General features: G+C 43.7%; 2 protein-coding genes across 4 annotated transcripts in view; both read left to right on the forward strand.

Annotated features, from left to right (window-relative positions):
* The first annotated feature begins 1 nt into the window (after position 1).
* LOC143215578 (uncharacterized) lies at positions 2-5459 on the forward strand. 2 transcript variants are annotated; one of them, XM_076437824.1, is made up of 5 exons: positions 2-210; positions 1936-2010; positions 2095-2401; positions 2760-3223; positions 3533-5459. In XM_076437824.1, the coding sequence occupies exons 3-5, from the start codon at positions 2182-2184 to the stop codon at positions 4085-4087; spliced, it is 1239 nt and encodes a 412-aa protein (XP_076293939.1). In that variant the 5' UTR covers positions 2-210; positions 1936-2010; positions 2095-2181; the 3' UTR covers positions 4088-5459. The 2 variants fall into 2 exon arrangements, with proteins under 2 accessions (XP_076293939.1, XP_076293940.1); XM_076437825.1 differs by lacking the exon at positions 2-210 and adding an exon at positions 459-595.
* A 1422-nt stretch (positions 5460-6881) lies between these two features.
* Creba (Cyclic-AMP response element binding protein A) overlaps positions 6882-13799 on the forward strand; it is a 29931-nt gene continuing 23013 nt past the window's right edge. The window contains exons 1-2 of one of the 2 annotated variants that reach the window (XM_076437823.1): positions 6882-7293; positions 10337-10543. In XM_076437823.1, coding sequence (XP_076293938.1) covers positions 10478-10543 — 66 coding nt within the window. In that variant the 5' untranslated portion in view covers positions 6882-7293; positions 10337-10477. The remainder of the gene's footprint in view (positions 7294-10336; positions 10544-13799) is intronic. The other variant, XM_076437822.1, reaches the window with a different exon arrangement.

The following is a 13799-nucleotide window of genomic DNA, read 5'->3' on the forward strand; positions in this document are numbered from 1 at the left end:
CCAGATCGCATTCCGCGTAGAAGATTCGCAGAGACACAACAGTGCGGACCGTCGCGTCGGCTTTCTCGTAAATAAGTGACGCGAGCTGTACACCGAAAAGAGGTAGTCTAAACCAGTCGAATAAACATAGTGGATCAATCGTTCGCGCCAGGAAACTCGGCTCTCGCAACCCAGGTGGAACCTACTACCACTGTGATTGTTCCGTGGAGGGTGAGTAAAGGGTTTTTCCCATCTCGGAGTTCGGTTTCGCGCGTTATTTTGCGTGTCTGATGATTATATAACGGCGAACCGGGTTTAATTCCGCCGCTGGCAATCGTTCGGAAATCACACTGCGCATCGTAGCTCCGACGGATCGATTGAACGTGGCCGAGAGAAACCGAACGTCAGAACCGTAAATATAGTGCTCCAGAATGTTCGTTGTTTGTATAGCGCCGAGGTGCGACGCGACGCGACGGTGCGTCAGCCGTTTTTTTATTTTTTCGACGAATCGACGGGTTCCTGCGCAAATTCGCCGATTGATCGGCGAAACAAATTACCGAACCTGCGCGGCACGCCGCGACGATTTCATCGGCGAGCATAAGCGTTATGTAACGAGGTTAGATAGCGACGTAAAACTAACGTTAGTTTTTAATGGGGCGTATGGTAACGATAAAAAAAACCACGTCGGAAAACGAAGCGATATATCTGTTAGTATATCGATGTGGAATAGTGGGCGGTTCATGAAACGTTCGGCCACGTTGGATTAGGCTATCTAGCGAAGCATGTCCCATTCTGGGTACACATGACTGCCGAATCGGGTAGAATTTAAATCGCGTGAATTCGGAGCACGATTCGCTCCACGGAATAGAAACTGATAAGACTTATCGCGACGATTAATCTTTCAACCTTGCTTGAGACCAACGGGTATCACTTCGAAAAGTCCGGATAAGTAATTCAGTCACTTGCGAGCGATACGGCAGTCGGTGGTAGTGTGCGAGTCCACGAATCTGTCTCCGAACTGATTGTGAGTGAAAAAGAACAACGTTGTTTCGCAGAGTTGAAAACCGCGGTAGTTTGGACAAGAAACGCGAATCGGTGTTTGTTAACGTCTCTGGTTACTGTTGGCGCTGTTACAGGTATAATAAACAGTTTTTTGAGGTCGGCTCGTGAATACGGGTACGGTAAACGAATTTCTGGTATCGATCTGCAAATACGTGTACAACGAAAAATGTTTAATTTTGAAGTATCACGAGTTCGGACGCACACAAAGAGCCAAATAAAAATTGTATTGTTCTTTTATTTATCCTATTAAGTTGAAACTCATACACATTGATGTCCTTAAATATTTTTAACACATGTCTACTGCTTTAAATTTTACGTACCCATTTTTGTCATAAATGCATAAAATCCACAGTCTAAATAGTTATAAGTGTGGAATAAAGTTTAAGAGTCGAGTATTAATAACAGAACGATACAGATAAAGAACTAAAAACGTTTCCCAGACATTTTTCACGAACTACTCGAGTGACTCGAATTATCAGATTTATCTATATCTTGTTTTCCCAGCGAATATATAATCTATTAATTAAATCCACGATAAAAAAAAGTTTCACCACATGTGGTAGTACGTCAGTAGCACCATCGTACAATAAATACGATGTTATCAGTTTCCGAGAAGTGTTAAACCCTGTTGTCGTGATAAATTAACACGCCGTTATTTTATATCGAATTTGAGGAGGCTGAATTAGGTACTGATACTGCTTATCGGCGCTCGCGGCTTATTGCCGGTGTATATAAAAGAAAAAGTAAATAAAATCCGGACTAACTGGTAGCGATAAGGATTAATTGTTATCGCACATGCGTGGGCCGCGTCGCTAATTGAATGTGCGCGAATCGCCTGCTTCGGTAGACGGTAGATAAAGCGGTGTGTTGTATATGTGATGGTTTTTCTTATAGGTATCCAAAATCCCTCCTATTAACGAACGCCCAACGGCCAGCAACATTTCATTTGAGAAGGGAGGCGTGTATAACGTGTGTATCGTTTTAGATCTTCAACTGAACTACCGTATATTGGCGTTGGCGAAAAAATTTTTTTAAGGAGAACATTCATTCTAGGTATCCAAGCCATGCAACCATCAGCTGCGGCTGTCATCTGTTTCTCGTGGCGTGAGATTGGAGCCACAGGTGGAAGAGTCTTCAAAAATGGACACTGTCCCCTTATTAACCCCAACTATGGAGACGGAATTATTAAAAGATCCGTGGACATTTCCACAGTCCAAGGTGGACCAAATAAAAGTGGAGGAGAAACCAGCGTCCTCTATATGGGAGGAAAACTTCCAGGATTTAAGCGGCTGGTGCATGGAGACGTTCCAGGCTCATTGCGATTTTCCTGCAGGTGAATCACCTGCCTTTAAACTGTCAGGTCAGTAGAAATTTGCTTAACAGAGAAGACCCGTTTCTCCAGGAGTGCAAGGGTGCAGAATGCGCGTTCACATTTCTCGACGATACAAAGATGGGGGTTTTCGGTAGTCAAATACGCTAGATAAAAGATCGATGTAGGCCGCGGTCGCCCTCAAAAGTCCTATTTACTCTTACGAGGCGTAATTTGAACATTTGGAAATTGGAGGGGTTTGACTACTGGAAAACCTCATCGTTTGCATTATCGAGAAATGAAAAGGCGCATCCCGCACCGTTGCAATCCTAGAAACGACTCTACCACCTTTAACAGTTAAAGTCTTCCCAAGGATCGTGTCTATAATTTTCCGGGGATGTTTTTTCAGGTACGAAATACGAGGGTAACAGTGCTTTGTCTTCAGAAGAGGGGGTATTGAAAGATTTGATAGGTGTAGCGGATAAGGAGAGGTGGAACGCAAAAATGGATAGTGCTGAGACAACCAATTATTTCACCAGCGATTGTCCCAGCTTGCAAACCACACCAAAAGTAACAACTAGCAAATGCGCGGAGAAGGATAGTACCGCAGATTCAACAACAACATCAAACTGGCTGAAGTTACCGAGAGGTGCAACAGCGTCCAGTACAAGTACAAGTCTATGGAACAAACAGAATACTACGACAGTCAGTACACCACCATTACAACCGAGATATCAAGTGGAAGAGGTCGAGCTGGATGATGCTTGTCCGACTTCGATCGACTCGGAGACACAACGCGGAACGTGGGACGTGCTGCGTACAGTTGAAACCACTGGCTCCGACACGTTCGACTTGTTATCATATCTATGTGATGTGAGTCACACCCAATGGATTAACGATGCATTTCGAACACAGACCAGATGGAAGATGGCTGAACTGATTCTGAGAACCGCCGCAGATTGTTGTTGATGGGCGTGTACTATAGATTTGAAATTGGACGAATTCCCGCCAGCGGGAGCAGCCCGCATCTTGTCTGTATGGCGAAAGCATCTATTTTTGAACTGTTTTTAAGTAGTATCGTCTATAGGTAGCTTTAATTCGTTGAAATTTGTCCGCCCATGTTTTTACGAAAGTTGTTTGGTATTAGAAACACGATCTAACGAACAAATGCCTACTTTTCAGGATGAAATGCGATCACCAGAGGGTAGCGTATCCAACGATTCGTCGGTGGTGTCGAAACCATGGTCGACCGCGGACTCCTCGCAGAGTATTCCTCAGTCTTATGGCCGAGGAGAAGCAGAAAATACGAAACCAGTGGTCGAGGAGTGTAGCAGCAGTCGAACAGCATCAACAGCGACATCATCGTCTACGGAAACAATCGTCGTATCATCCCGGAAGTCGGAGAGACTGAGGTCGTCGGCGGAGAAGACGTACCACAAAGTCGAGAAGAGCTACAACAGGATAGCGAGGCGGGAGAAGCCTCCGAAGAGGCGTTGCACCGATGCATCGGAGGATCGAACATTCACAGTGCATTATCGCGAGTCCAGGGAGAAGAACAACGAGGCTTCGAGGAAGTCGAGGATGAACAAGAAGGCGAAGGAATGCGAGATGTCGACGAAAGCGATCGAACTGGAACGGGACAACAGGATATTGAAGATGAAGGTCGAGGAGCTCGAGAAACTCGTCACATCGATGCGCAGCGCATTGCTAAGATCTGCTATGAAGAAGGAATTCTGAACATACTTCTGTTTTTTTTTCCATTTTCTTCCAATTCGTCCGAATCATATATGTACTGTTGTACTTCCGTTCTACATACATATATTCTGTTTTCTTCTCGTTTGTTCCGACGTGTTTTGCTTTTGCGGTACCGAGACAGAACGAACTCGAAGACGCCGGGTCTTCGTGATCATTTATACAACGATTTTATTAACGCCGAACTCGTTTACTTAATTGTTCATTGCTTAATTAATCGTATCACGTTTCATTCGAGATTATTTTCTCATTCATTTGTTTCTAACTACGCGTAGAGTATTATTCTCGAGGGAATATTACGGAGTATTTGTTATACTATTTGTTACGATCCTTGGAAAAAGCTTTCAAGTGTTTCATCACATCAGACACGATGAATGTTTGTATCGTTTCGTTTATTCAATTATTTTTTTTTGTAACGCTACGACGAAATATTTTATTGTACGCTGTCAAGTGGAACACTATGTAAAGCTATACAAAGGCAAAAAATAATAATAATAATACTTGATAACGGGTAATGTTAAAGTTTTATCACTCGGAGGTTTATCGAAAGAGAGAACAAGAGATTACATAATCGTATATTGTTCGGCCTTGTATTGTACCTGATATAATGAGAAAAAGAGATCGTATATAGAGGTTGATACAAGATAAACTATGATTGGTTAACAGAAATATTTTTTACTGGCGTGGGCACAACAAGTGGCATGATGTACAACAATATATTCAAATAAAGAAATTGCTTCAAAATTTACCTTACACTAGAGGACATTATTTTTGTAGTGCACTCGTGGTGTGTGCGTGACCTTCAAACACCATATATGATATATATATATATACACTATACTTCGAACAGTCGCATTTATCTAAATTTAATGATTCTCGTCTGAGCACATTTATTTTTGAACTATTCTCGGTCGTGTCGCTATCTCTGGATAGGCATAATCACACAATAATAACAGAACACAACATAGCAACTATAGACTCGGAGAACAGTAAACCACAGTAAATCACCGTCATCGTGAACATAGTACTTTTACTTTAGTACAGTTACAGACATCAAGCCGATGGTAAGTTTCTTAATAATAATTAAGTATCAATCTGGTAAAATCATGAAATATAATAAATGTCCATATTTTATGTACAAGTTGAATGCTAACTATTAGCGCGACGTATACGTATAAAAGAATGTCATGTTTTATTTCTTTACGTACGTATATTTTTATACTTTATTTGCTTATTCAGCTGTGAAAAGTATGCCTCTCGTGTGTATTCAATATTGCTAGTTCATTAAAAGTGTACTATAGACTCTATAAATGTAATAAAGTGATTAATAAATGTAATTGTATCCTTTAGAGAACAACAGTTGGACGTAATTATTCGTACACCTTTCAGTGGAATGTGTTCGAGTAGGTACAGTTAACGATTCGCATGAAAATGGCGGGGACGTAGTTTCGAATTTTCAAATATCCCGCCATTGAGGACTGGTTACTGCAAACTATATATATTCACACCGTATACAGTATACCAATGTAGATTTTATTGATAAAGAATATATATATGAGTTTATTCTTGACTTTGTTATTATTAAATTAATTAAGTTCGTAGAAGTAACCATGGATATAGAATCGAATTTCTAAATTCTGCATTCAGTGTTCAAATTGTCCCGCCATTTTATCTCAACCCTCCACGGCGTTCACGTTTCACTCCTAACCATTCACACTTTTTCTAATCGTTCACACATGCAATATTTCAGGCAAGAATCAACCCCTTGCCCTACGATTTATTTTACGGTTTCACTGATTAGAACTTTGTTGTTGAAATACGAACTTTGTAGTTCGTAATTTCCTAAAAAAAGAGGAAATTTATATATCTATTGTATGTGTTCTCCAATAACTATACATCAACGAAACCAAAATAGAATTTCAATGCAAACTAACAAAATGTTTCCGTTGCAGGCAAGACAGGTGCCAACTAAACAATTTTTTCACATCATTTAATTAAATTATCTTATTAAACTGAAACTGATACACTGACATCCTTAAATCTTTTTAATATGACCACTGCTTTAAATAGTGCGTAGTCATTTTTATCATAAATGCATAAACTCTGCGCTCTATGTATTAAACTTATTAGACTCTGTTAAAAATCTTCATCACGAGTCTGACACGATATTGTATGGCAAGGGGTTAAGGAGGTAATTGTACTCACAACTATTCCGGACGAAGGACGAAGAAACCTCTTGAAATGACCTCTTGAAATCTGCGTTCATGTCAGAGAACAACGGCACACATTCTGCACACGTGTACACACATCCATACCGCACAGAACATTGACATTGCCCTATCGACAATCCTCTACCAATCCCGTACTACTAACTACAGAAATATTAAAAAGTTACTCTAACAAAACCTTAAAAACGCATGCACACAAGCCAATCGTAAAGAGACGCCGGCAAGGCAACATCTCTCAACTATCAAATCACGCAACCGCAAGCTTTAATCACTTTCATACACTGCTATCACAATTATCCAATCACGCTGTTAATCACACATCAGTCGCGCAAACAATAACCCGCGGAATCCGAAGGAACGCGAGTACGAAAGAACACGAGGCATACGAGCTTATAATTTCAAACCAGAGGCAGCCATGTTGTGTAATGCGGCGAGAAGTTGCGCGCGCATCGTGCTGTCATCGTGGCGCATGCGCCGGCTTAATTCGCTGGTAACAGGTGGTCTCCGTTGATTGGTCGAGGAATGGGAGTAGAATTAGTCCGCTTGTGCAGCACGTGCCGGCGCGCTGTTCGCATTTACGCGTAGGACGTGAACGCGCGCGTATCCTCCCGTCTAGCGTCTGTTGCTCTGCGGGAAGTCGACTTTACCGATCGAAGGTCACTTGAACATCGAGACAGAGCTTGCATACAAGCTCTAGCTCCCCTATTAGTGGCCCGATACGTTCGTAGGCGCACGGGTGTTGGCTTATCGATCCCGCTGTCCCGATTCCCTGCATGTTCATTGGCGGCTCGGTTGCTAACAGTGCGTCGTATGGTACAGTGCGGGCTCCGGTTCGATCAGTGCTGTTGTGGCCTTACCAGATATTTGTGCAACAGTTTTCTTTTTCCCTCCCCCGGGGCTCGTTCGGGGTGATTGTTAGTTGCGTCAGTACGATCCGGAACCGTGCACCGTGAACCCTCGCTGGTAAGCATTACGATAACATACCCCTTTTTTCTATTGTTATTTTTCCGGGTTTAACGATTTCGAATTTCGATAATGCGGCGAGTAGCGTACCGCAGCCGAGTGCACGTGCACGCGACTGCAACTAACAAGTCGGTCACATTGAGCCGGTGCGCCGTTCCATCTGGTGCGTCTCCATTCCACATGATAGATTTAATATCGGCGTTAAGACCGATTCGGTTCGCGGTCCACCGAAAAATAAAACCCGCCGATTACGATCGATGAGTTTTCCGGCTGATGGTTGATTATGCGTAACGGCATACGCCTGGCGCGACCACTTGTCGCGTCTCCTGCCGCGCCGGGACCGTCTGCTAGCGTCTGCTCACGGGGTGACGAGTATACTCGTCGGCTTCAGTCAATTTCATCTTTCATTCGTTCTGGATTCCTTATCCATTCGGCTAGGAATTTTTGTATCACGTCAAATCGTGAAATAAAGAAAAGATTAAGAGAATTTGGGGAGACTTTTATTTTTAACTTACTTTGCTCCTATTTCCACAGTTGTTACATGTTCTATTTAATTGGGAGAATTTTAAGTATACGGGTCTCGGAGCGTTGCATACACTCAACCCTCATAATAATTCCCCCTGTGATAATTGAGCTATTCTGAATTGTTTGAAATATTTCTGTCTGAATGCACAGTTTGCCTACTCAGAGTCGCCACTAAAAATTGCTGTACCATTATTAAAAATATAAACATCTATGTACGAGGTGTTAGATCAATTTCATTTTCACGAAGAGATAAAAATCACGGAAAATGGAATTATTTTCCAGTTAAAATAGCTCCGGGTGCAATGGGTTAAACTGGTTGCCTCTGCGAATCTAAATACCGTGGCAAGATTTCTTCTCGGATGATTCGTAGTCGCGTTCACAGTCACCGTTTCTGTTGTGAAAGTTCGATGGGTATTCTTGTAGCCGGGATGGGAATGCTTTTCGAGTTGAGTCACGCTGTATATCGCGTAGGCTTTTAACGCGAATGTGAAACCGGCGTTGACGATGATACCGGCTGTGTTATGTGGAAGCCGAATGCGGGTAGGCAAACGTGCTGCATATGTGTTTCGTATTTAAGGGCGGTTCACGCGACCGGAATCAGGGCAGATAAACCGCGCTCGACGATAGCGGCCGATGTTTGAATTCTCTTAACCAGCACACGTTTTCCAGCCGTTCATTTTTTCCCCCTTTGAATATTCTCGGCTAGGTGTTTTGTGGATGCTCTCTAATGGTGGATAAATATTGGAGCAACGATAATCGCTTTCGAGCACTTGGCCAAATAGAACCATTCGATCGGCTTTCGAAATTTCGGGTCTGACTAGGTGAATCATTTCCGAAAAATTTTAATCCAGCACGTTGTCAAAAACGAAGAAAGTAACTGTTACTTTTACAGCCTCCTGATAGAAGTAAAATTTGTACCTCCTTTCACATACTTCAATGCAGATTCTAACGCTTTCACACTTTCCACTTAGAAAGGCTGATAAGAAGCAATGTAGAGTAAAGGACATGATTCGCGCGAGCGAATAAAATTGTTTTCGGAGCCGAAAAGATCGTCTCGAAAATAATTTTTAGGGAAGTACGAGGGGCAAAGGGGTTCGGCAGTTCACCGTCCAATATTTGCACGCTCGGTTTGCGCAATTTAGTCGACTTATCAGCAGCTGCGGGTATCAGCCTCGTCTGTTTCCCGTGCCGAGAGTGCGTGCGCCGAAATGTCGTACGCTCCGAACGGTCCTCGGCCGGATTATTCATCGCCTGTCGCTTTCATGCAAATTAATGGCTCGTCCGACCTTTCGCTCGGCTGAAGATTCCGTTGGATACCGCGATTGAAACCGGTATCTCAAGGAAAATCGACCGCGGGAAATTCGAAATCCTCGGGATGCGATATCTTGAACGAAAAAATCCACCTATCTGTCAATCAAAATCATTTTAAAGTCACGGTGATATGGACACGAGAGAGGCTGTAAACGCGTCGACTATCGCTCGGTGAAAGCATTTCACAAACAGCCGTCCGAAAGTCGGCATTAGTTCGCGGCAGATAACGGGGATCGCATCACGTGGTCGCGATAAAACAAGTGGGTAATATTTTTGAAATGAATGTGGCCAAGGTGGAAGGTAAACACGATGCGATTACGCAAAGGTAACTCGGTGGCGGTTGCAGCGAAAGAATGCAGCGGGTCTTCTAACGGAACGATTACTTTCTCGGACTGATGACTCGATCGCTTAGCAATTGTGCTAAGCGAAGAGGATATTACGCCTGGGATAGAGGTGTTCTGTTAAATTTATGATTGTTGGTCGCGATGGAGTTGCGGTGGAAATCAGAAAACCGTCGATAGGGCTGTTTTATTGCGTTCGTAAAAATCTGATCGTTTCAATTAATTTCTGACCTTCAGACGACGCGTGCATGCGACGCGTACGCTTTAGCCACCCGGTACGTGACCGATAGCGTACTTAACCCATAGAGACAGGTCCATTGATCTCGTTAGAGTGCGCGGCGGCCTGCAATGCAGTCGTGCATCGTGTTGCAATGTAGAACAACAGAAGGTATTAAATGCCAAACCGTGCCCGCTCATAACGCGACGCAATTTACATTCGTCCATTTGTCGGGCAGTCGTACACCGACGCGACGTCGGAACTCGTGTCTGTCGGCATATCCGCCGATCCTCGAACACGTTCAACGGAAACGGCATCCATCCCTTCGCAACTCGTCTAATCAGAATCATCAGAACCTCTTGAAATGCTTCATTCCCAGCCATCGGAGACGGTTGTGTATCTCCGGCGAGACTAATTATCGCGTTTGCTCAAGATTTGCTTATTTAACTACGTAATCTGCTCCTTCAGAACGCCCTCTCGATTTCGGAGAAATTAGCGAGACGTGAAATTTATGTTTAAATTTCGCGAGTGTAAATCGTCCGACGTAGAACCAGAGACGAATAGAGGGGAGAGAAGACAAAATGGTGGCGAAACGTGTTAAGTAAAAGTTTGCGGACCGCTTTTTCCTGAAGGAACATTCCATTTTCAGAACGTATCCGTGATCGACAATGGATACCCGAGGAGAGATCGTACCCGTGCTCCTCTGATGATCTCTATCCTCCATGGGCAGATACTACGATTCAACGACTGGCAGCAGAACCATTAGGAACGATCGAGCTAGCTTAGGATCATGGAATTCTACGACGTGGGAACCAGCGACCTTAGGGAACTGTGGGAGTCTTACCTCGCCGAGCCGGTGAGTTCAAACTCTTTCAGACCCTTGTTCTCTCCGAATCCACCTGAACTTTCGACATATCCGTCTTGCTCAGACGCGTCCCTGTCCAGGTCCAGAACACACCTGTTCAAACCTATCGTATCTACTTTAATCGGCTCTATTAGTTTCTCCGAAATTTGTATAGAACCAGAGTTCGCTAACGACGCACAGTTCACTATAGCTGTATATTTTACCGAATTACAAAATGTTTCGTTCTACATATTTGATACAAATGGGCGTGTTGCCCCAGTGAGAGGCTCTTTACCAGGTCTCCATACCTGTGAATCCACCTGTAGCACACAATAGCCACTCCTTTTCTCTCACGTGTTCTATTCTTGCCGAGAAAGTGCTTGTTTTCGATCACGAACGAAAGGAAACTAGGCGCAGGAAAAATGGGTATTTCGTGTTCCGTACCCTTTCCTGTTTCCAAGAGAAACAGGAGGCGTTTGCATTGTCAAAGGTCGTTAACATATAATTAGTTATGCCTTGCGAGAAACGCTTTCGAGATTGCTATCGGCTATCCCTGTTCTTGGATCATAGAGACCTCCAACCGGGCTCATAAAAAAATTGACCCAGAGCCTAGGATTAGAACCATGCCCGTCTTCTTCGCGTAATTTTCGAACTGTAAGCTACTGTTTCGCATACGAAACTGTTTCTTCTGGGAATTACTCGAGTCCGCTCGAGCCTTTATCTGTCAGATAAAGCTCGTGAATTTCGTAATTCCATTAATTAAATAACAGAGCATTTTCCTGGTCGATCGGTGACGAAATTTTAGCGGATCGCGCGCTATTTCGCGAAGTAAGTTTACGCTCGGTCATGTGACTAGACGTACGTACAGCTCTCTGTTCCATTACGGTTCAGTTACGGCTGGCAAACATAATGAAAGGAATATTCTTGAAGTGTGTATGTAACGATATACCGTTGTACGTGTTCCGGGAGAAGTTGAGCGTTTCGAGCGTGTTTCAGGTGACCGCGGTATTAGTGCCAGTTTATTCACCTGTATAAATAAGTTGTCGTCTACGAGGAACATGCCTATACATACACATACGCACCTGTTCTTCGCGAATACGTGTGTTCCAGCACGTGGTTTACACGCGATCACAGATCCTCGAGCCACTAACACGAACGTATACACCGTCTTGAGATATTGGCTGATGCAATATTTGATATTCAATATTAATTATTTCGGTTCTGTGGAAACGAGTAAAATGAACTATTGTTCATAGGATCGAAACAGTATACTATCTTGCTCGTTAAGTTCATCCTATTCATCTGTCGCCTCGTTTACGTGTCGCGTCCGCGGGTCCATTAGTCACTCGTCGCTTTTACTGCGCCCCCTTTAAGTCGATAATCGCATTAACGTTTACTAATTACTATGTAGCGACCGCGACGTAATTCTCCTATCGAATATTCATCGTACAATTTCATCACCTCCTGACCTGTCGCCCCGTTTTATGGTCATTCATAACGAGCATGTTTTTTCAAGTACGAAATTACCGCACGGCCGAACAGTTATCTCTATTCATAGCTTCCAAGATTAGGTCACGGGATACCGAAATTCGCGAAGAGATTGCTACGCTGCTTGATAAACAAAAATACACACCGATGCATTTTCCACAACAATGACGTCCGCAAAGATGCTTTTATCTCGTTCGTTGGGGGGGTGAATTGAAAAATGTACTCTTCTATTTTATGGAGAAACGTGTGACCGACAGTCTCGCCCACGAAAATTGATTGAACAGGAGGTCAGGCTGTTTCCCCGCAACGTCGCTATTATTCGTAATAACAGCCTGGTCATCCGAGCCGCGTAATCTTTCGCAGACATCGGCAGTTGCATGTGCGGCCGCAGAAACAAAAACGCCCTCGTCGTCCACGGAACTGCAAAATTACGCAACTATACGCGAAAATAGAAAAAGGAGATACAAACAGGAAGCTCAGGAAATGGGGACGTGGCTGTTCCTCATCTAGATTAGGAAAATGGTTGACAACGATTGTGCAATTTGTAACCGAGTCCGATGCACAATTACGTAAAAAATAAAAAAGGTGACGTTTTGAGAAAATGTTGCCGATCGACGCGAGGTGGAGCGACGGGTACATATCGCGGTTGCAAATCTGTTCGTGATAGAAACTGAAAGGCAATCTGCTGTGCAGATCTATCCGGATGGCTCAGTCATATTTGGGGGAGGGGGTCAATCCCCTTTTACTCGGTTACGTCACCTCTCAGACGTGCACAGGCGAGTATATGTAGTTACTTTCCAGCGAGCAGAGTCGTTAAACTTAACGGTGGTTGTCGCTGGAAAAGGCCTGCTGGGGATCGTTGTTCTGCGAACACGTGGGCCCTGAGAATGGGTCTAGTCGCCGTAATGGCGGACGTTAGCCCCGAGGAATTGCTGAGACTCCGTTCTGTCCGCATTCTGTTCTACCCGATTGCTTATGATCGCAGAACCATTTCGTGTGCGATTTCGTTTCGCTTCGGGAACGTTCCTATACAAGTTGGCAATCTTAATGGACAGACCTTTGCGAACAATCTTTTTATTCTAAACGCGAAGATCTTTTAACAGGGGGTGAAATAATCAAGGTAAGAACAATCCAACGATTGTTATCTCCGAGGTATTTTAATGAACTCGGAAGGAGCAAATTCTGTTCTCCATTTCAGTCGGCACCATTTTTGGTGGTAATTAATCTGCACTACATAAAGGTCCACCGAGATCTTCCAAGTACTCGGGAATAAACGCAGCTACCGAGAACTAGAGTATCGTGCTGGAAATAATGTATAGTCATCTCCGAATCCGATGTGAAATAAGCTCGGCGAGTTGTTATTCGATCTGATACGTTAATCACTTTTTCTAGTTACGATTCGGCTCGGAACGAATGGTTACGCCGGTTCTAATTCTACGTCGACCACCGTGCGAAATCTCTCTCGTAAAAAATAACAGTGGGCGCCGAACTAGAAAAAAGATGGTTGATATCGATGGTTTCTGAACTTGCTATTTTTAGCAGGGTTGTGCAAGCGACGTCTCCGGCGATTTAAAACGATGTGGGACGTATCGCACGTACCAAATTGCAGTAAAACTGGGGTACGAGTCGCCAAGGACTTAGACTGCGGAGATTAAGCTAGTAGAGCAACAAAATCACATGGCCTTAGCGACCTCGAGTGAACTTGCTGCACTACGCAGTAAAGCGATCTATTTATTACAATCTACGAGGAATATAGTAATCAAAATGAAAACGGAAACCG

The sequence above is a fragment of the Lasioglossum baleicum genome, chromosome 14 (assembly GCF_051020765.1).
Source record: "Lasioglossum baleicum chromosome 14, iyLasBale1, whole genome shotgun sequence".
Classification (NCBI taxonomy): Eukaryota; Metazoa; Arthropoda; class Insecta; order Hymenoptera; family Halictidae; genus Lasioglossum; species Lasioglossum baleicum.